Below are 21,788 nucleotides of genomic sequence, written 5' to 3'. Positions count from 1 at the left end.
GATTTTTTACATTTTTTTTTTATATAAATATTTTTTAAATAGGCAAGTCAGTTAAGAACACATTCTTATTTTCAATGACGGCCTAGGAACGGTGGGTTAACTGCCTTGTTCAGGGGCAGAACGACAGATTTCTACCTTGTCAGCTTGGGGATGCAACCTTACGGTTAACTAGTCCAACGCTCTAACCACCTGCTTTACATTGCACTCCACGAGGAGCCTGCCTGTTACGTGAATGCAGTAAGAAGCCAAGGTAAGTTGCTAGCTAGCATTAAACTTATCTTATAAAAACAATCAATCAATCATAATCACTAGTTAACTACACATGGTTGATGATATTACTAGTTTATCTAGCCTGTCCTGTGTTGCATATAATTGATGCGGTGCGCATTCGCGAAAAAGGTCTGTCGTTGCTCCAACTTGTACCTAACCATAAACATCAATGTCTTTCTTAAAATCAATACACAAGTTGTCACAGTATCTAACGAAGGTGGCGCCCCCCACCTCGGTCGGGCGGCGCTCGGCGGTCGTCGTCGCCGGCCTATTAGCTGCCACCGATCGTTGTTTCTGTGTCTTTTGGTTTTGTCTGTCTATCCCGCACCTGTTTTGTGTTTGTCATTAGTGGGGGGTTATTTAGTGTGTATTTTCAGTTGGGGTTCTCGTGCGGGATTGTTTATTGTCCACTCAGGACAGTTGCGAGTGTAAGCTGTTCTTTCGCTGTTATTGTCCATTATATTGCCGGGCTGTGCCCCGTGCGCTTTTTTTCAGTGCGCTTATTTTGGGAATGTGTTTTCCCCTGGCGGACTTCGCCACGCGCCCTGTGCCCTACGGCTATTGCGTTTGCAATTATTATTATTAAAACACAGTTGCTCCGGCCCTCTGTCTCCTGCTCCTGATTCCACTTCTCCACTGGTCCTAGACAGCCGTGACAGAATCCCGTACCACTATGGAGTCAGCAGGAGCAGAAGCGCCGTCCATGGCTGAGCAGGTCTCTCAACACGCCAGCCTCCTCCACCGCCTAGGCTCGGCCATGGACCAGGTGTTGGCCCGGTTGGAGAACTGGGAGAGAGGTGCTTCCCCAGCTGGACCAGCTCCGGTCCCTCACCCTGCGCCCCTACACACACCCCCTGAAGCGGGCGCCGGCGGTATCCGGATTGCTCCTCCCCGGGAGTTCGATGGGATGGCCGGTGGGTGCAAGGGGTTCTTGCTCCAATTGGAACTATACCTGGCGACCGTCCGCCCCCCCCCCTCCCCCCCGACGAAGAGAGGGTGAGCGTCCTCGTCTCGTGTCTCACGGGTCGAGCCCTGGAATGGGCCAATGCGGTCTGGGATGGCCCAGACTCGGCTCGGGGCGACTACCCTGAGTTCACCCGCCGCTTCCGGGCGGTTTTCGATCATCCCCCGGAGGGCAGGGCGGCGGGTGAGCGGCTATTCCATTTGAGACAGGAGACGAGGAGCGCTCAGGATTTCGCCCTGGAATTCCGGACTCTCGCCGCTGGATCGGGGTGGAACGAGCGGGCCTATAGACCACTATAGGTGTAGCCTTCGCGAGGACGTCCGCCGGGAGCTGGACTGTAGGGACAACGCCTCCACCCTAGACCAACTGGTGGATTTGTCCATTAGACTGGACAACCTGCTGGCTTCCCGGGGACGTTCCAGTCGGGGCCTGTTCGTTCTGCCTCCCAGTCCTCCCGCTCCACAGCCCATGGAGATAGGGGGGCTGCGTCGAGGAGGACCGGAGGGGGGGGTCTCTCCTGCACCCGCTGTGGGCGCAGAGGACACACTGTGGACCGGTGCTGGAGAGGTCCCCCCCGGGAGTTCGGAGGGCAGGCAGAGCACTACTTCGACCCCCCAGGTGAGTCCGCACCAGCCACACCCAGAGCCCCCTGTCGACCACATGTACACCTCCGTTTGTTTTCCTGATTTTTCCCCTCACTTCCAGTATAAGGCACTAGTTGATTCAGGTGCAGCTGGGAGTTTTATGGACCGTGGGTTAGCGAAGAGGTTAGGGATTCCCCTGGTTCAGCTGGACCACCCCTTCCCCGTGCACGCCCTAGATAGTCGACCGCTAGGGTCAGGCCAAGTAGGGGAGGTCACAGTGCCACTGGTTATGCAGACGTGGGGGGGTCATGAGGAGCGTATCAGCCTGTTCCTCATTGACTCCCCAGCGTTTCCGGTGGTACTGGGAATCCCCTGGCTAGCCACGCACAACCCTCAGATTTTGTGGAAGCAGAGGGCTCTTACGGGGTGGTCGAGGGAGTGCTCAGGTAGGTGCATAGGAGTTTCCATCGGTGCGACTACGGTGGAGAGTCCAGACCAAGTCTCCACCGTGCACATTCCCTCAGAGTATGCCGATTTGGCTATCGCCTTCAGTAAGACGAAGGCGACTCTATTACCCCCCCATCGACGAGGGGATTGTGCGATAAACCTCCAGGCCGACGCGGTTCTTCCTAGGAGTCACGTGTATCCTCTGTCTCAGGAGGAGACAGTGGCTATGGATACATTCGTCACAGAGTCCTTGAGACAGGGATACATTCGGCCATCTAAGTCCCCCGTCTCCTCAAGCTTTTTTTTCGTGAAGAAGAAGGAGGGAGGTCTGCGCCCGTGCATTGACTATAGAGGTCTAAATGCTATCACAGTGGGTTTCAGTTACCCGCTACCTCTCATTGCTACGGCAGTGGAGTCATTTCACGGGGCGCCCTTCTTCATGAAATTAGATCTCAGGAGCGCGTATAACCTGGTGCGTATCCGAGATGGAGACGAGTGGAAAACCGCATTTAGTACCACATCGGGCCATTATGAGTACCTCGTCATGCCGTATGGGTTAAAGAACGCTCCCGCTGTCTTCCAATCCTTTGTGGACGAGGTCCTTCGGGACATGCTCGGGCAGGGTGTGGTGGTGTACATCGATGACATCCTGATTTGCTCCGCCACACGCGCCGAGCATGTGTCCCTGGTGCGTAAAGTGCTTGGGCGGCTGCTGGAGCATAACCTATACGTCAAGGCTGAGAAATGTGAGTTCTCCAAACGAGCCGTCTCATTTCTAGGATATCGCATTTCCACCTCCGGGGTGGAGGTGGAGTGTGACCGCGTGACGGCTGTGCGTAATTGGCCAACCCCAACCACTGTGAAGGAGGTGCAGCGGTTCTTGGGGTTCGCTAATTATTATCGGAGGTTTATCCGGGGTTTTGGCCAGGTGGCGGCTCCCATTACCTCACTGATGAAGGGGGGGCCGGTGCGGCTACGATGGTCAGCAGAGGCGGACAGAGCCTTCCATCGTCTGAAGGTTCTGTTTACCAACGCACCCGTCCTGGCGCAACCGGACCCCTCTTTGCCATTCATAGTGGAGGTGGACGCGTCCGAGGCTGGGGTAGGAGCTGTGCTATCGCAGCGCTCGGGCGTTCCTCCGAAGCTCCGCCCATGTGCCTTCTTTTCTAAGAAGCTGAGCCCGGCGGAGCGCAACTATGATGTGGGGGACCGGGAGCTGTTAGCCGTGGTCAGGGCTTTGACGGTGTGGAGACATTGGCTTGAGGGGGCACGTCACCCTTTTCTCATCTGGACCGACCACCGTAACCTGGAGTATATTCGGGCAGCGAGGAGGCTTAATCCTCGTCAGGAAAGGTGGGCCATGTTTTTTACGAGGTTTCACTTTACCCTCTCGTACATTCCAGGTTCCCGGAACCGGAAGGCTGACGCACTGTCGCGTTTCTACGACACCGAGGAGCGGACCATCGATCCTACTCCCATACTTCCCGCCTCCTGTCTGGTGGCACCGGTGGTATGGGAGGTGGATGCGGACATCGAGCGGGCGGGTCGGTCAGAACCCACTCCACCGCAGTGTCCCGTGGGCCTGAAATACGTTCCGCTTGGTGTTCGCGATCGCCTGATCCGATGGTCCCACACTCTACCCTCCTCGGGTCATCCTGGGGTGGAACGGACAGTGCGGGGCCTGAAGGGAAGGTACTGGTGGCCCACCTTGGCTGAGGATGTTCGGCGTTATGTCTCTTCCTGTTCGGTATGCGCTCAGTGCAAGGCTCCTAGGCACCTGCCTCGAGGGAAATTACAGCCCCTCCCCGTTCCACAGCGGCCTTGGTCTCACCTCTCGGTGGATTTCCTCACGGATCTCCCGCCGTCCCAGGGGAATACGGCGATCCTGGTCGTTGTGGACAGGTTCTCTAAGTCCTGCCGTCTGCTCCCTTTGCCCGGTCTTCCTACGGCCCTGCAGACCGCGGAGGCCCTGTTCACCCATGTCTTCCGGCACTATGGGGTGCCCGAGGACATCGTATCTGATCGGGGTCCCCAGTTCATGTCCAGGGTGTGGGGATCGTTTATGGAGAGGCTGGGGGTCTCGGTCAGCTTGACCTCGGGGTTCCACCCCGAGAGTAATGGGCAGGTAGAGCGCATTAACCAGGATGTGGGCAGGTTCCTGCGGTCGTATTGCCGGGACCGGCCAGGGGAGTGGGCACAGTTCGTGCCATGGGCTGAGATGGCCCAGAACTCTCAGCGCCACTCCTCTACCAACCTGTCACCCTTCCAGGTGGTATTGGGGTATCAGCCGGTCCTGGTGCCATGGCAACAGAGCCAGACGGAGGCTCCTGCGGTGGAGGCATGGGTGAAGCGCTCTCAGGAGACCTGGAATGGTGTCCAGGAGTGCCTAAGGAGGGCTGGTGAACGACACAAGGACAGCGCTGACCGCTGACCGCCACCGCAGTGACGCCCCGATTTATAATCCGGGGGACAGAGTCTGGCTCTCGACCGGGAACCTGCCTCTCCGCCTGCCCTGCCGGAAGCTGGGTCCGCGGTTTGTGGGGCCGTTCAAAGTCCTGAGGAGGATAAACGAGGTGTGTTACAGGTTACAACTCCCTTCATATTACCGCATTAACCCCTCGTTTCATGTGTCTCTCCTCAGGCCGGTGGTAGCTGGTCCACTGCAGGACGATGAGGTGCTGGAGGTCCCCCCGCCCCCCCTGGACATCGGGGGGGCCCCGGCGTAAACAGTCCAAGCCATCCTGGACTCCCGACGTCGGGTAGGGGGCCTGCAGTACCTCGTGGACTGGGAGGGGTACGGTCCGGAGGAGAGGTGCTGGGTTGCGGCGGCGGACATTCTAGATCCACCTATGCTACAAGAATTCCACCGTTGCCGTCCGGATCGGCCGGCGCCTCGCCCTGCGGGCCGTCCCCGAGGCCGGCGTCGGCGCGCGGCTCCCAGTCAGGGGAGGGGTACTGACACAGTATCTAACGAAGGTGGCGCCCCTCCTCGGTCGGGCGGTGCTCGGCGGTCGTCGTCGCCGGGCCTATTAGCTGCCACCGATCGTTGTTTCTGTGTCTTTTGGTTTTGTCTGTCTATCCCGCACCTGTTTTGTGTTTGTCATTAGTGGGGGGTTATTTAGTTTGTATTTTCAGTTGGGGTTCTCGTGCGGGATTGTTTATTGTCCACTCAGGACAGTTGTGAGTGTAAGCTGTTCTTTCGCTGTTATTGTCCATTATATTGCCGGGCTGCGCCCCGTGCGCTTATTTTGGGAATGTGTTTTCCCCTGGCGGACTTCGCCACGCGCCCTGTGCCCTACGGCTATTGCGTTTGCAATTATTATTATTAAAACACAGTTGCTCCGGCCCTCTGTCTCCTGCTCCTGATTCCACATCTCCACTGGTCCTAGACAGCCGTGACACAAGTATATATTTTTAAACCTGCATCTTTAGTTAATATTGCCTGCTAACATGAATTTCTTTTAACTAGGGAAAACGTGTCACCTCTGCAACAGAGTCAGGGTATATGCAGCAGTTTGGGCCGCCTGGCTCGTTGTGAACTGTGAAGACTATTTCTTCCTAACAAAGACAGCCGACTTCGCCAAACGGGGGATGATTTAACAAAAGCGCATTTGCGAAAAAGCACAATCGTTGCACGACTGTACCTAACCATAAACATCAATGCCTTTCTTAAAATCAATACACAGAAGTATATATTTTTAAACCTGCATATTTAGCTAAAAGAAATCCAGGTTAGCAGGCAATATTAACCAGGTGAAATTGTCACTTCTCTTCCGTTCATTGCACGCAGAGTCAGGGTATATGCAACAGTTTGGGCCGCCTGGCTCGTTGCGAACTAATTTGCCAGAATTTTACGTAATTATGACATAACATTGAAGGTTGTGCAATGTAACAGGAACATTTAGACTTATGGATGCCACCCGTTAGGTAAAATACGGAACGGTTCCGTATTTCACTGAAAGAATAAACGTGATAGTTTCCAGATTCGACCATATTAATGACCTAAGGCTCGTGTTTCTGTGTGTTATTATGTTATAATTAAGTCTATGATTTGATAGAGCAGTCTGACTGAGCGATGGTAGGCACCAGCAGGCTCGTAAGCATTCATTCAAAATAGCACTTTCGTGCGTTTTGCCAGAAGCCCTTCGCAATGCATTGCACTGTTTATGACTTCAAGCATATCAACTCCCAAGATTAGGCTGGTGTAACCAATATGAAATGGCTAGCTAGTTAGCCGGGTGCACGCTAATAGCGTTTCAAACGTCACTCGCTCTGAGACTTGGTGTAGTTGTTTCCCTTGCTCTACATGGGTAATGCTGCTTCGAGGGTGGCTGTTGTCGATGTGTTCCTGGTTCGAGCCCAGGTAGGAGCGAGGAGAGGGATGGAAGCTATACTGTTACACTGGCAATACTAACGTGCCTATAAGAACATCCAATAGTCAAAGGTATATGAAATACAAATCGTATAGAGAGAAATAGTTCTATAATTCCTATAATAACTACAACCTAAAACGTCTTACCTGGGATTATTGAAGTCTCATGTTAAAAGGAACCACCAGCTTTCATATGTTCTCATGTTCTGAGCAAGGAACTTAAACTTTAGCTTTCTTACATGGCACATATTGCACTTTTACTTTCTTCTCCAACACTTTGTTTTTGCATTATTTAAACCAAATTGAACATGTTTCATTATTTATTTGAGGCTAAATTGATTTTATTGATGTATTATATTAAGTTAAAATAAGTGTTCATTCAGTATTGTTGTAATTGTCATTATTACAAATAAATAAATACAAAAATTGTCCGGTTAATTGGTATCATTTGTTTTTTGGTCCTCCAATAATCCGTATCGGTATCGGCGTTGAAAAATCATAATCGGTCGACCTCTATTCCAAACAGCAGGTCCGGGACAAGATAGCACGTCCAATGAAAAGGTCAGAGTTCCATAGCCGCAGACAGAACAGTTGATACCGGAGCAGCAGCATGACCAGGTGGACTGGGGACAGCAAGGAGTCATCGGTCAGGTAATCCTGAGGCATGGTCCTAGGGCTCAGGTCCTCCGACAGACGAGAGAAAGAGAGAGAGAAAGAAAGAGAGAAAAAGAGAGAGAGAATTAGAGGGAGCATACTTAAATTCACACAGGACACCAGATAAGAGAAATACTCCAGATTTAACAGATTGACCCTAGTCCCAACACAAACTATTGCAGCATAAATACTGGAGGCTGAGACAGAAGGGGTCGGGAGACACTGTGGCCCTGTCCGACGATATCCCCGGACAGGGCCAAACAGGCAGGATATAACCCCACCCACTTTGCCAAGGCACAGCCCCCACACCACTAGAGGGATATCTTCAACCACCAACCTACTTCCCTGAGACAAGGCCGAGTATAGCCCATGAAGACCTCCCCCGTGGGGGGCGCCAACCCGGACAAGAAGATCAAGTCAGTAATTCAACCCACTCAAGTGACGCACCCCTCCTAGGGATGGCATGGAAGAGCAGCAGTAAGCCAGTGACTCAGCCCCTGTAATAGGGTTAGAGGCAGCGAGTCCCAGTGGAGAGATGGGAACTGGCCAGGCAGAGACAGCAAGGGTGGTTCGTCACTCCCGTGCCTTTCCGTTCACTTTCACATCCCTGGGCCAGACTACACTCAATCACCTGACCTACTGAAGAGATGAGTCTTCAATAAAGACTTAAAGGTCAAGACCGAGTCTGCGTCTCTCACATTGATATGCAGACCATTCCATAAAAATTGAGCTCTATAGGAGAAAGCCCTACCTCCAGCTGTTTGCTTAGAAATTCTATTGACACTAAGGAGGCCTGCGTCTTGTGACCGTAGCGTACATGTAGGTATGTACGGCAGGACCAAATCGGAAAGATAGGTAAGAGCAAGCCCATGTAATGCTTTGTAGGTTAGCAGTAAAACCTTGAAATCAGCCCTAGCCTTAACAGGAAGCCAGTGTAGAGAGGCTAGCACTGGAGTAATATGATCACATTTTTGGGGTTCTAATCAAGATTCTAGCAGCCGTGTTTAGCACTAACTGAAGTTTATTTAGTGCTTTATCCGGGTAGCCGGAAAGTAGAGCATTGCAGTAGTCCAGTCTTTAAGTGACAAAAGCATGGATACATTTTTCTGCATCATTTTTGGACAGAAAATTAAAGATTTTTGCAATGTTACGAAAATGGAAAAAAGCTGTCCCTGAAATATTCTTGATATGTTCGTAAAAAGAGAGATCAGGGTCCAGAGTAACGCTGAGGTATTTTATTTGAGACGACTGTACAACCATCAAGAGTAATTGTCAGATCCAACTGACTTCGACAAACCATTTCTGTATGGACCTCAGTTTCTGCACGGGGGCATTGCAGTTTTCAGAGTCCCGTTGGTAACAAATCCGCGATCGGAGGTCATCAATCTTACAATCAAGTGACTGTACCAGAAGAATGGAGGGAAGAGGTGGTCAGTTCTCCCTTTGCCTTAATCTCGCCAGGATCCCCCCTCACTTGCCTCTGTAACGTCAGCATTTCCCCTTGGGTAGCCTGAAAATTGGGTCAGAATTACAGAAAGAGCCGAGGGCAGATGAATTAAAGTCAAAATTGAAGCCGGAATTTAGTTAAGTAATTGCCGATCTGATGTTCAAAAGTTGTTGTCGGTTGTAAGAAATTATAGCGGATACATTTTGTGAAAATCATGTTATGTGTAATGATGTGCGCTGAGAGTCCGGAAGCAAGTTCAGGGAGTGAGTGTTCTAACTTCTATGGCCTAGACCTACGGGACACAGCCAGTGAAATATCAGGGCGGCAAATTCAAAAACAACAAAATGTCATAATTCAACTTTCTCAAACATACAACTATCTTACACCATTTTAAAGATACACTTCTCCTTGATGTAACCACATTGTCTGATTTCAAAAAGGCTTTACAGCAAAAGCAAAACATTAGATTATGTTAGGAAAGTACATAGACAAAAATAATCACACAGCCATTTTCCAAGCAAGGACATGTGTCAATAAAACCCAAAACACAGCTAAATGAAGCATTAACCTTTGACGATCTTCATCAGATGACACTCCTAGGACATTATGTTACACAATACATGTATGTTTTGTTCGATAAAGTTCATATTTATATCCAAAAACATCATTTTACATTGGCGCGTGATGTTCAGAAAATGTATTCCCACCAAAACGTCCAGTGAATGTGCACATCAATTTACAAAAATACTCATCATAAACGTTGACAAAGTATATAACAATTATTTAAAGAATTATAGGTAGACTACCCCTGGATGCAACCGTTGTGTCAGATTTTAAAATAGCTTTACGGAGAAAGCACATTTTTCAATATTCTGAGTACATAGCTCAGCCATGACGGTGAGCTATTCAGACACCTGCCAAGTTCAGGGCAACCTAAACTCAGAATTAGTATTAGAAATATTCTCTTACCTTTGCTGATCTTCGTCAGAATGCACTCTCAGGACTGCTACTTCCACAAGAAATGTTGTTTTTGTTCTAAATAATCCATATTTATGTACAAATACCTCCGTTTTGTTCGTGCGTACAGATCACTTATCCAAAGGCATAACGCGCGAGCGCGGAACGAGAGACGAAAAGTCAAAATGTTCCATTACCGTACTTAGAAGCATGTCAAAAGCTGTTTAACTTCTCTGGGCTAGGCTGAAGACCTAGCTAGCCTCTCTGGGCTAGGCGGGACGAAATCGTCCCACCTACTTAACAGCCAGTGTAATCCCGTGGCGCGATTTTCAAATACCTTAGAAATGCTATTACTTGAATTTCTCAAACATATGACTATTTTACACCATTTTAAAGACAAGACTCTCGTTAATCTAACCACACTGTCCGATTTCAAAAAGGCTTTACAACGAAAGCAAAACATTAGATTATGTCAGCAGAGTACCCAGCCAGAAATAATCAGACACCCATTTTTCAAGCTAGCATATAATGTCACAAAAACACAGAAGACAGCTAAATGCAGCACTAACCTTTGATGATCTTCATCAGATGACACACCTAGGACATTATGTTATACAATACATGCATGTTTTGTTCAATCAAGTTCATATTTATATCAAAAAACAGCTTTTTACATTAGCATGTGACGTTCAGAACTAGCATACCCCCCGCAAACTTCCGGTGAATTTACTAAATTACTCACGATAAACGTTCACAAAAAAACATAACAATTATTTTAAGAATTATAGATACAGAACTCCTCTATGCACTCGATATATCCGATTTTAAAATAGCTTTTCGGTGAAAGCACATTTTGCAATATTCTGAGTAGATAGCCCAGCCATCACGGCTAGCCATTTAGACACCCACCAAGTTTAGCCCTGACCAAACTCCGATTTACTATTACAAAAGTTTGATTACTTTGATGTTCTTCGTCAGAATGCACTCCCAGGACTGCTACTTCAATAACAAATGTTGGTTTGGTCCAAAATAATCCATCGTTATATCCAAATAGCGGCGTTTTGTTCGTGCGTTCAAGACACTATCCCAAGTGTAAATAAGGGTCACGAGCATGGCGCAATTCGTGACAAAAAAAATCTAAATATTCCATTACCGTACTTCGAAGCATGTCAACCGCTGTTTAAAATCCATTTTTATGCAATTTTTCTCGTAAAAAAAGCGATAATATTCCGACCGGGAATCTGCGTTTAGGTAAACAGAGGAAAGAAAACAAAGCATTCGGTCGACGCGGGCACGCGCCTGAGTCTCACAGTACTGTAACCAGCCACTATCCAAACGCGCTACTTTTTTCAACCAGAGCCTGCAAAGCCGCGATTCAGCTTTTTCCCGGGCTCTGAGAGCCTATGGGAGCCGTAGGAAGTGTCACGTTACAGCTAAGATCCTCACTCTTCAATAAACAGAGACAAGAAGAACGACACCTTGTCAGACAGGCCACTTCCTGCATGAAATCTTCTCAGGTTTTTGCCTGCCATATGAGTTCTGTTATACTCACAGACACCATTCAAACAGTTTCAGAAACTTTAGGGTGTTTTCTATCCAAAGCCAATAATTATATGCATATTCTAGTTACTGGGCAGGAGTAGTTACCAGATTAAATCGGGTACGTTTTTTATCCAGCCGTGTCAATACTGCCCCCTAGCCCTAACAGGCTAAAATCAATCTTTATGGTATTTGTAACGTAAAATTGCGATAATATTCCCCACCGGACAATAGCATATTCATTCAAGAAGAAAAAGAAGGAACGGTGTGCTTGCGTGACCGCGCATGTCCAATCCCATTGTTGCCAGGCAGACCACTCAGTAACTGAGCTCCTATTATCTACCCAGTGACGGGAAAATGCTCAAACCACTTTCTGAAGGCTTTAGACAGCCAATGGAAGCCTTAGGCAGTGCAACGTCACCCCACAGACACTGTAGCTTCGATAGAGAATCAAAAGAAGAACTACAATTCTCAGACTTTCCACTTCCTGCATGGATTATTCTCAGGTTTTTGCCTGCCATATGAGTTCTGTTATACTCACAGACACCATTCAAACAGTTTTAGAAACGTCAGAGTGTTTTCTATCCACATCTACTAATAATATGCATATTCTAGTTTCTGGGCCAGAGTAGTAACCTGTTTGGGTACATTTTTCATCCGGCCGTGAAAATACTGCTCCCTAGCCCAGACAGGTTAATAAATGAACACAACATAATACAAAACAAGAAACACTAACAGCACACAGACAAGAATCAGAAACAATGACGCCTGGGGAAAGAACCAAAGGGGGTGACACATATAGGGCAGGTAATCAAGGAGCTGATGGAGTCCAGGTGAGTGTCATAATGCGCGTAACGATGGTGACAGGTGTGCACCATAATGAGCAGCCTGCTGACGTAGAAGCCGGAGAGGGAGCACACGTGACACTCCCCGACGCGCAGCTCCAACCGCAGGACGCCGACCAAGATGATGATCCCGGGGATCAGGAGCGGACCGGTCACCTCTGCTAAGGCGTGGAAACCTGTCGATCCAGCTGAGGTGCGAGAGCATGGCGACCTAGAGCACCGGAGAGAGAGCATACGTGACATTATGGGTGTGCTTGTCATCGGCAAGGCCTAGGGATAGAGCTATGCACAGGCAAAATCCTAGAAAACCTGGTTCAGTCTGCTTTCCAACAGGCACTGGGAGACATGACAATAATCTAAAACACAAGGCCAAATATACACTGGAGTTTCTTACGAAGACAACATTGAATGTTCCTGAGTGGCCTAGTTACAGTTTTGACATTAATCTGCTTCAAAATCTATAGTTAAACTTGAATATGGTTGTCTAGCAATGATCAACAACCAATTTACCAGAGCTTGAAGAATTTTTTCAAGAATAATGTACAGATACTGTACAATACAGGCGTGGAAAGATCTTAGAGACTTAACCAGAAAGACTCTCAGCTGTAATCACTGTCAAAGGTGATTCAACATGTATTAACTCATAGGTGTGAATGTATGTGCAACATTTTCTAATAACGTGTTTTCAAGTTGTCTTTATGGGGTATTGTGTGTAGATGGGTGAGAATTTTTTATTTAATCAATTTTGAATTCATGCTGTAACACTATAAGTCAAGGAGAATTAATACTTTCTGAAGGTTCCATAGCTTTGGGGGAAATTTACGAAACAAAGATTTGTATGGCGACTGTATATACAGGTAACTGCCAAAAAATAGCAAACACCAGCATAAAGTGTCTTAATTGATCGTCGGGCCACCACGAGCTGCCAGATCAGTGTCAATGGGCCTTGGCATAGATTCTACAACTGTCTGGAACTCTATTGAAGGGATGCAACACCATTCTTCCACGTGAAATTCCATCCTTTGGTGTTTTGTTGATGGTGGTGGAAAATGCTGTCTCAGGCACCGCTCCAGACTCTCCCATAAGTGTTCAATTGGGTTGAGATCTGGTGACTGAGGCACACACACACACTCTCAAACCCCCTATGCTCATTTGAGACCTCTCTTTCCGAGTCACTGAGTTCTTTTGTTCTAGCCTTGGTATGCAACATAATGGGAACTGGGCATTTTTATACAACCCTAAGCAAGGATGTTAATTGCTTAATTACCTTAGGAACCACAATTGTCGGGAAGCACATGCTTTCAATATACTTTGTATCCCTCATTTACTCAAGTGTTTCCTTTATTTTGGCACTTACCTGTACAGTATATATATTGTACTGTAATAACCCACTGGGCTCTGTTTGAATGTAGTGCACTATATAGGGAATAGAATGCCATTTGGGATGCATGCTCTTTATAATGAGTGGGTAAGGACTTTTTCCTTTTCCATATATGACCTCTAACCCAGCCCACTCTCTCTATCGGCTACTCCTGCTTTAGGAGCGCCTCCTGATGAGCCTGTTGCCCAGGAATGTTGCCATGGAGATGAAGGAAGACTTCCTGAAGCCGCCCGAGAGAATCTTTCACAAGATCTACATCCAGCGTCATGACAACGTCAGGTACGTACGTAAGTGAAGCTATGACAACAACAGGCTGTCTGACTGGCGAGCGGCAGGGAGTTTGATGGTCGTCTTGTTCTTCACCCAGTGTCATCTTGTCTTTGTTAAATGACATGAAGTTCAAAAATAGACTGAGACTGGTTTGGCTCAGTGAGAGGTAAGGACTTTTAGATCAGGGGGTACTTCTTTGGACACTGTGTTAACAAACCTCCAAACAAGCTTCAATGCCATAAAACACTCCTTCCGTGGCCTCCAACTGCTTTTAAATGCTAGTAAAACTAAATGCATGCTCTTCAACCGATTGCTGCCCGCACCTGCCTGCCCGACTAGCATCACTACTCTGGACGGTTCTGACTTAGAATATGTGGACAACTACAAATACCTAGGTGTCTGGTTAGACTGTAAACTCTCCTTCCAGACTCACATTAAGCATCTCCAATCCAAAATTAAATCTAGAATTGGCTTCCTATTTCGCAAACAAAGCCTCCTTCACTCATGCTGCCAAACACACCCTCGTAAAACTGACTATCCTACCGATCCTTGACTTTGGCAATGTAATTTACAAAATAGCCACTAAAACTCTAACACTAAACTGGATGTAGTCTATCACAGTGCCATCCGTTTTGTCACCAAAGCCCCATATACTACCCACCACTGCGCCCTGTATGCTCTCGTTGGCTGGCCTTCGCTTCATATTCGTCGCCAAACCCACTGGCTCCAGGTCATCTATAAGTCTGCTAGATAAAGCCCCGCCTTATCTCAGCTCACTGGTCACCATAGCAACACCCACCCGTAGCACGTGCTCCAGCAGGTATATTTCACTGGTCATCCCCAAAGCCAATGTCACGACTTCCGCCGAAATCGGTCCCTCTCCTTGTTCGGGCGGCGTTCGGCGGTCGACGTCACCGGTCTTCTAGCCATCGCCGCACACCTGGTTCACATTCCCTCATCAGACTAAATGTATATTACCCTCTGTTTCCCCCATGTCTGTGTGTGGAATTGTTCTTTGTGTAGGGTGTTACGCTACAGGCTGGCTTGCGCTAGGTTTGTTTCAAACCTAGGTTTGTTTGTTTTATTTAATCTGGTTCATGTTACCGTGGTTGTGCTTTGTGCTGTCTCGCCTGTGCCTTTGGGCCAGGGTGTATATTAAAGTTCTCCTGTTATCACCCATCTCTGCTCTCCTGCGCTTGACTTCCCGGCAACCAGGCACTCACCCCGTTACAGCCAACTCCTAGTTTGGCCGCCTTTCCTTCCAGTTCTCTGCTGCCAATGACTGGAACGAATTGCAAAAATCACTGAAGCTGGAGACTTATATCTCACTCACTAACTTCAAGCATCAGCTGTCAGAGCAGCTTACCGATCACTGCACCTGTACACAGCCCATCTGTAAATAGCCCACCCAACTACCTCATCCCCATATTGTTCTTTTTTTTGCTATTTTGCACCCCAGTATCTCTACTTGCACGTCATCATCTGCACATCTATCACTCCAGTGTTGATGCTAAATTGTAATTATTTCGCCTCTGTGGCCTATTTATTGCCTTACTTCTCTAATCTTATTACATTTGCACCCACTGTATATAGATTTTTCTATTGTGTTATTGACTGTACGTTTGTTTATCCCATGTGTAACTCTGTGTTGTTGTTTTTGTCGCACTGCTTTGCTTTAACTTGGCCAGGTCGCAGTTGTAAATGAGAACCTGGCCTACAGGGTTAAATAAAGGTGAAAAAAAATACATTTAGCGGCCTACCCTCCAACTGCCTTCATTTCACATGGTATCACATGTTGAAATTTTGCATCCCCATGTTATCATGTTTATTTCACATGAGATCATGTTTTCATGTGCTCACATGTCACGTTATCACATGATTTATCACATGAGATCACACATCCATAACAATAAGCAAATGTCGTGCGATTTCGCCTGGCATAGGAATGTGCTCACTCGTCAGGACAGAGGAGCTAGACAACAAAATGGCTAACACAATCACTTCAAACTGAAGCTGGAAGACTGCAAACTAGCTGCACTTTGTTTCATTTTCAATTTACATTTCTTTGTATATATTCCTGATTTCGACTGGCTGAGAAACGCTGCCTGTCTGTCTCATCCCAACTCCCGACACGTTCATTACTATGGGACAGCTGGAGATTGAATTTGAATATTGAAACAATGTTGCAAATGTCGGCGAGACACACAGCATTGTTTATACAAATCTCCGCTGTTGAAAACGTAAATGTTAGTCTAAAATAAATGTGAGACAATGTGTAGATGCTTTTTATAGTGGAGATCCAGTTTATAAAATGCCTGGCTGGGCTGATGAGACAGTGGATTGCGCAGTCAGATGGAACAGAGTAAATAGGAATTTTTTCATAGATTTAGCCGGTGGTAACTTGCGGAATAGATACTGGCTGGAATGGGGTTTTAACCAATCAGATTTCAGGATTAGACCCACCCGTTGTATAATACCTATATATTCCCTATGGGCCCTGGTCAAAAGTAGTGCACTATATAGGGAATATGGTGCCATATGGTGCCAAACAGGTAACTGACAAAATAATGGAAACACTTGAGTAAATGAGGGAGACAAAGTATATTGGAAGCAGGTGCTTCCACACAGGTGTGGTTCCTGAGTTAATTAAGTTATTAACATTCCATCATGCCTAGGGTGATGTACAAAAATGCTGGGCAGACCATTATTTTGCCTGCCATGGCTACGGTCCCATAGTTTGACAATGCCCCATCCACAGGGCACGAGTGGTCACTGAATGGGTTGATGAGCATGAAAACCATATACCATTGATAGTTTAGTCACCAGCGCTCAACCCAGCTGAACACTTATGGGAGATTATGGAGTGGCCACTGAGACAGTGTTTTCCACCACCGTCAACAAAACACCAACTGATGGAATTTCTTGCAGAAGAGTGGTGTCGCATCCCTCCGATAGAGTTCCAAACCCTTGTAGAATCTATGCCAAGGTGCATTGAAGCTGTTCTGGCTCGTGGTGGTCAATCGCCCTATTAAGACACTTTATGTTGGCTTTTCCTTTATTTTGGCAGTTACGTGTATTTGCCTACCCTGCGGGGTTCCCTACCAGACACCTACAGCTCTGTAAACCTCCCACTCACTGTCAGTGTGAAGGAGCAACACAGCCTTCGCTGTCATCCAACCAGCTAGGGTACAGCTTCAGCTCCCGTGGTCGGTCTGTTTGTCTCTGTCTGTGTGCCTGCCTGCCACAGTGGAGAGGCAGTGTTCATAAATACGCACACACACACATGCACACACTGACACACTCAAAGTAATCAGTGTTGTGTGGCAAATGGTGAAGGTGTGACATCTCGGGGATCTAGAGCTGTGTTCGAATACCCATACTAACATACTGTATACTACATACTTAATGAGTGTATACTGCATAACATATATTATTAGTTAATTTTAGTATACTGTAAACAAACGGTATCCTTTCAGTTGAGCGTACTAGCACTTTGCCTGTCTACGGGAAGTTGATGCTGTTGCTCTGCAAACCCATGCTAGATTGTAAGCAAAACATTTTACGATATCGGGTGTGTTTGTAAATAAAATCTGGAGTGCTCAAATCCAGAGCGTTGTCAGATTGTCCGTTCGTAAATTCAGAGAGTTTCGCTCTCGGAGCGTACACTGGACTCTCTGGCCGTGGAGTAGGGTTGATCCGAGCGTTCTGACCTCACCACGGCAGTCAAGCACCCAAGCTAACTAGCTAACGTTGGCTGTCTTGCTAGCTACTTCACAGACACAAATGAGAGAACACCTCACGCTTACCATTTTACTCGCACTAGCTGAGCTGGTTAGGCTGTTTTCATGTTATCCAGAGCATTGGTAACTGCTGGCAACAATTTAATTACGCTTGTTTTTGCCAAGGTTTACTGACACCGGCCATATTCTGCGCTCGGACACATTCAGACAAGAGTGCTCTAAAATCAGAGTAGATAGCCAGAATTAACAATGACCATTGAGAACTCACAACGACTATACCACTTAGCTAAGAATGACGTCGGTAATCAAATCAATAAATGTTGGGTAGTTAGTTAGATAGCATATAGTTAATATACTGCCTGACAAGTTCGATGTATTAGTAATGCTATTAGTCATGTATATACTGTAATGCTATGTGGTTCGTAAGGATAGCGTAGCTAACAAATTGTCAGCCAACATATCATGTAATGTAACTTATTTGAAAAGTCATTACATTATTATATTGCTCAACATTTTCATAACATTTGTCCTAATTAAAGCAATGAATTTGTATCCGCTCTCGTCGGATGCCGGCTGCGTATTTTACGCCATTTTCTTAAAATCTGAAAATGTTGTGAAGCCATGCCCATTTTCTGAAGAATTGCATTATGGGCCCTAAAAGCACGGAAATAGTGTCCACTGCTTGTATACTTTGTATTTTGCCAAATTTAGTACGACATCCAGGAACTTTTGGCATACTAAGTATATCCATACCATGACCAATAAGCATACTACATACTCAATTTACTTCACAATAGTACAGTTAGTGTGGTTAGTATGAGCATTTGAACACAGCTTAGGTCTTTTGATGTGACTCAGAGGTGTATGATCGCACCCCTGTTTAGATCTGCTATTACCCCCTCCAACCCTCCTCGCCCCCCTCCTCTAACCCTCCTCCACTCCCTCTTCGCCACCTTCTGCACCCCTCCTCCTCTCCAAAATAGGTAGAGCGTGCGCACAAGCACACACACACGGCCCACAACATAGTGCTGTTCAAAGGGAAATGACAGAAGTGAAGTTGTAAATAGACAGAGCTGTGATCCCAGCTTTGCATATATCCAAACCCTTCAAGTCAAGTCAAGCCAAGCTGCAAAAAGTAGTTCACTATATAGGGAATAGGGTGCCATCTGAGACGTAGACCGACAACATTTGAGATAGTCATGGCTCACGGAGGGTTTTTCCAAAAGTAACTCTCACACTATGGCTTAAGTCACTCTCTCTCTCTCACACCCTGGCTTACTGAAGAAGTCACTCTCTCTCACACTCCCATCCATACATTCACTTAGTGTTAGAGCCGAGGGCTGGTGAAGATATTCACAGTGAATTAGATCTATAACACCTTGTTGTTCTAACTATCTGTGCTGTCGACAAACAACTCAGAGGATAAGTGGCTTTTAGCACACTGTTCAAACTAAACTAGCACTGGCTAGTTTAGAGCTGGAGGAAGAGATGAAATTATTTAATTAATTTTATGTCCTCTCTCGTCCTCCCCATTTATTGGACTAAAGGCACATTTAAATCAAACCTCATGTTTGTTGAGCAACAAGAAAGCACGTTCATATTCGTCAACAAAGTAATGTTTACAGCGTCAGAATAAAATCAACTCGACTGTACACTAATTTAAAGTAAACGTGGGCACTCGCTACAAGATAAGAATGTTAATTGTCACTCAGAAAGGTCCTTGGGCCTGACCTAGATATTTTTAGATCATCACCGACTGCACACAGACGTCTATTCCACATTGGTTCAATGTCATTTCCACGAAATGACGTGGAAACAACGTTGATTCAACCAGTGTGTGCCCAGTGGGCAATGTTTGTAAGTGTTTCCTTGTTCCATCTTTCTCCATCTTTCTTCCACTCCCCCCTTTTCCCTCCCTCCCTCCCTCTCTACCCCTGCCACTCCAGTATCCTGTTTGCAGACATCGTGGGGTTTACCAGCCTGGCGTCTCAGTGTACGGCACAGGAACTGGTCAAACTCCTCAACGAACTCTTCGGGAAGTTTGACGAGCTGGCCACAGTGAGTCCCTCCCTCATATTGTGTGTGCGTGTGTGTGTGTGTGTGTGTGTGTGTGTGTGTGTGTGTGTGTGTGCACGTGCCTGTTTGTGTGTTTCGCCCCAGGCCCAACCCTGTGCCCAGACCTTTCTGCTTCTCTCCCAGGTTGGTGAGGTGAAGTAGGAGAGTGTTGTGTGTTTGTGTGTGTGCGTGCATGTGCGTGTGTGTGGCTGGTAGGGTGGAGGGAGGGAGAGAGCTTTTATCCGTGGCACATGCAGTATTAATATGATTACAGTAGTCTGGCAATAGATAGCGTATCACACTACTAATCTGCTTTACCAGGCCACTGCTCTAGACAGGCTTACTGAGCTACATACAATATGCAAATATACACACACAAGCATGCCTCCTTCATTTTCCCCACCTCTTTCTCACTGTCTTTACTCTTTTATCGGATGATCCCTCTCACGAGAGAGAGAGAGGAGAGAGAGAGAGAGAGAGAGAGAGAGAGAGAGAGACTTTATAGAAGGCTCTCTCGTGTCCTTTAAAGAATGGAGGATGAAAGGAATGGAGTGGTTTTAAACGGAGGATGAAAGAAAGGGAGATCATTAAATAAAGAGATTAAGAGTAAGGTCAGGGCACTCTGTGTAACGCTATAGGTCCACATAGCATTTCTTTATTTATTTCTTTCTCTATCTGTCTCTCTCCTCTCTCTGTCACACACACACAGGGTTCTCTGTCTTGCTCTGGGATAATGTTCTAGGTTGTGATTTTTCATGTCCTCCCATGCCAGAATCCTTCTTCTACTGTGAGCGCAAAACTGGACCTCCCAGTTTCCTCTCCTCTGCTCTCCTCTCATCTCTCCCTCTCACTGCAGTTGCTATGCATCACTCTCCTGTGTGTGTGTGTGTGTGTGTGTGTGTGTGTGTGTGTGTGTGTGTGTGTGTGTGTGTGTGTGTGTGTGTGTGTGTGTGTGTGTGTGTGTGTGGTGTGTGTGTGTGTGTGCGTGCGTGCGTGCGTGTGTGTAAATGTAAATGTGTGCTATTGATGCTGTTGAGTTTGTGCTCTGTGACGAATAACTCATCTCTGTGAGAATGTGTGGGAGGGATTCTACTTTAAGAGCATGTCGGAGCAATTAGAGTTGGCCTGAAACACACACACACACACGCACGTACACAGACACACACACACTTCTTTGATATTTTACATTCTTACATTAAGTCGTAGTCATTATTTCTAGACACACAGTGGAAGTGATTGGGTCCCATTCAATCAAATCCTGTAACCTGATTTCCAGGTTGCCATAACCCTTGCTACAAAAAAGTACATTCTGATTCATATAGCCAGCAAATTAACAAAATAATGGTTACAGTGTCAGACTAAAATAAACTCAACTGAACACTAATTCAAATTTTACAATGGGTGGATCTAATCCTGAATGCTGATTGGTTAAAACAGCATTGGCAAATATGAAATGTCCTCTCTCTTCCTCTCCATTTTGTTTTCACCCCCCCTTCTCTCCTCTCCCTCTTTGCACCCCCTCTCTGCCCCCCTCCCCCCTACCCTCTCCCCCACTCTTCTATCCCCTCTCTCTCTAGGAGAACCACTGTAGGCGTATAAAGATCCTGGGGGACTGTTACTACTGTGTGTCAGGTCTGACCCAACCCAACGCAGACCATGCACACTGCTGTGTGGAGATGGGCCTGGACATGATCGACACTATCACGTGAGTCTGCACTGAACACTGACCACACACATACGCGCTCACATGCACGCAGAATCACACACCTCAGTGTTGATCCCATCTTCCAGAGCAAGGAGCTGAGTAGGCTCTCTTCTGTCATGTTGTTTTCCTGTCTTTCTGTTTAACGGATTGGATGTCGCTGCTGGAGCTCCTTATCACCCAGGACAGGTGCTGCCATACACACTCCTCTCCCCCCTCTTTTACATCCCTTGATCATACACACTCCTCTCCTCCCTCCCTCTCTCTTAGATCTCTCATTCATACCCACTCCTCTCCTCCCTCGCTCATACACAGTCCTCTTCTCCCTCTGTGTGACAGCGCTCTCTTAGACTGATGGATAGACCTCTCGCTCTCTATCTCATTATCTCTCTTTCTCGCTCTCTGTCTCTCACCCCCCCCCCCCCCTTCTCCCTTTTCACTTCTCCCTGTTTTCTGTCTCTGGGGGCTCTGCATACTGATGTGGTGGAAATTGTCCACATACATACAATCTCACTGTCTCGCTCACTCTAGCTCTTTCTCTTCCTGTGCTGTAGGAGCCAT

At 47.0% G+C, this 21,788-nt stretch overlaps 1 protein-coding gene across 1 annotated transcript in view; it reads left to right on the top strand.

Moving 5' to 3' along the window:
- Positions 1–21,788, top strand: part of LOC106584068 (adenylate cyclase type 1) — a 79,519-nt gene that overhangs the window by 17,868 nt on the left and 39,863 nt on the right. The window contains exons 3-5 of the mRNA XM_082967918.1: positions 13,621–13,739; positions 19,417–19,528; positions 21,103–21,230. Of these exons, the coding sequence (XP_082824044.1) occupies positions 13,621–13,739; positions 19,417–19,528; positions 21,103–21,230 (359 nt within the window). The remainder of the gene's footprint in view (positions 1–13,620; positions 13,740–19,416; positions 19,529–21,102; positions 21,231–21,788) is intronic.

This window comes from Salmo salar, chromosome 23 (assembly GCF_965601325.2).
Source record: "Salmo salar chromosome 23, fSalSal1, whole genome shotgun sequence".
Taxonomy (NCBI): Eukaryota; Metazoa; Chordata; class Actinopteri; order Salmoniformes; family Salmonidae; genus Salmo; species Salmo salar.
Note: the sequence above shows the minus strand (reverse complement) of the source record. Positions and strands in the feature narration are given on the sequence as shown.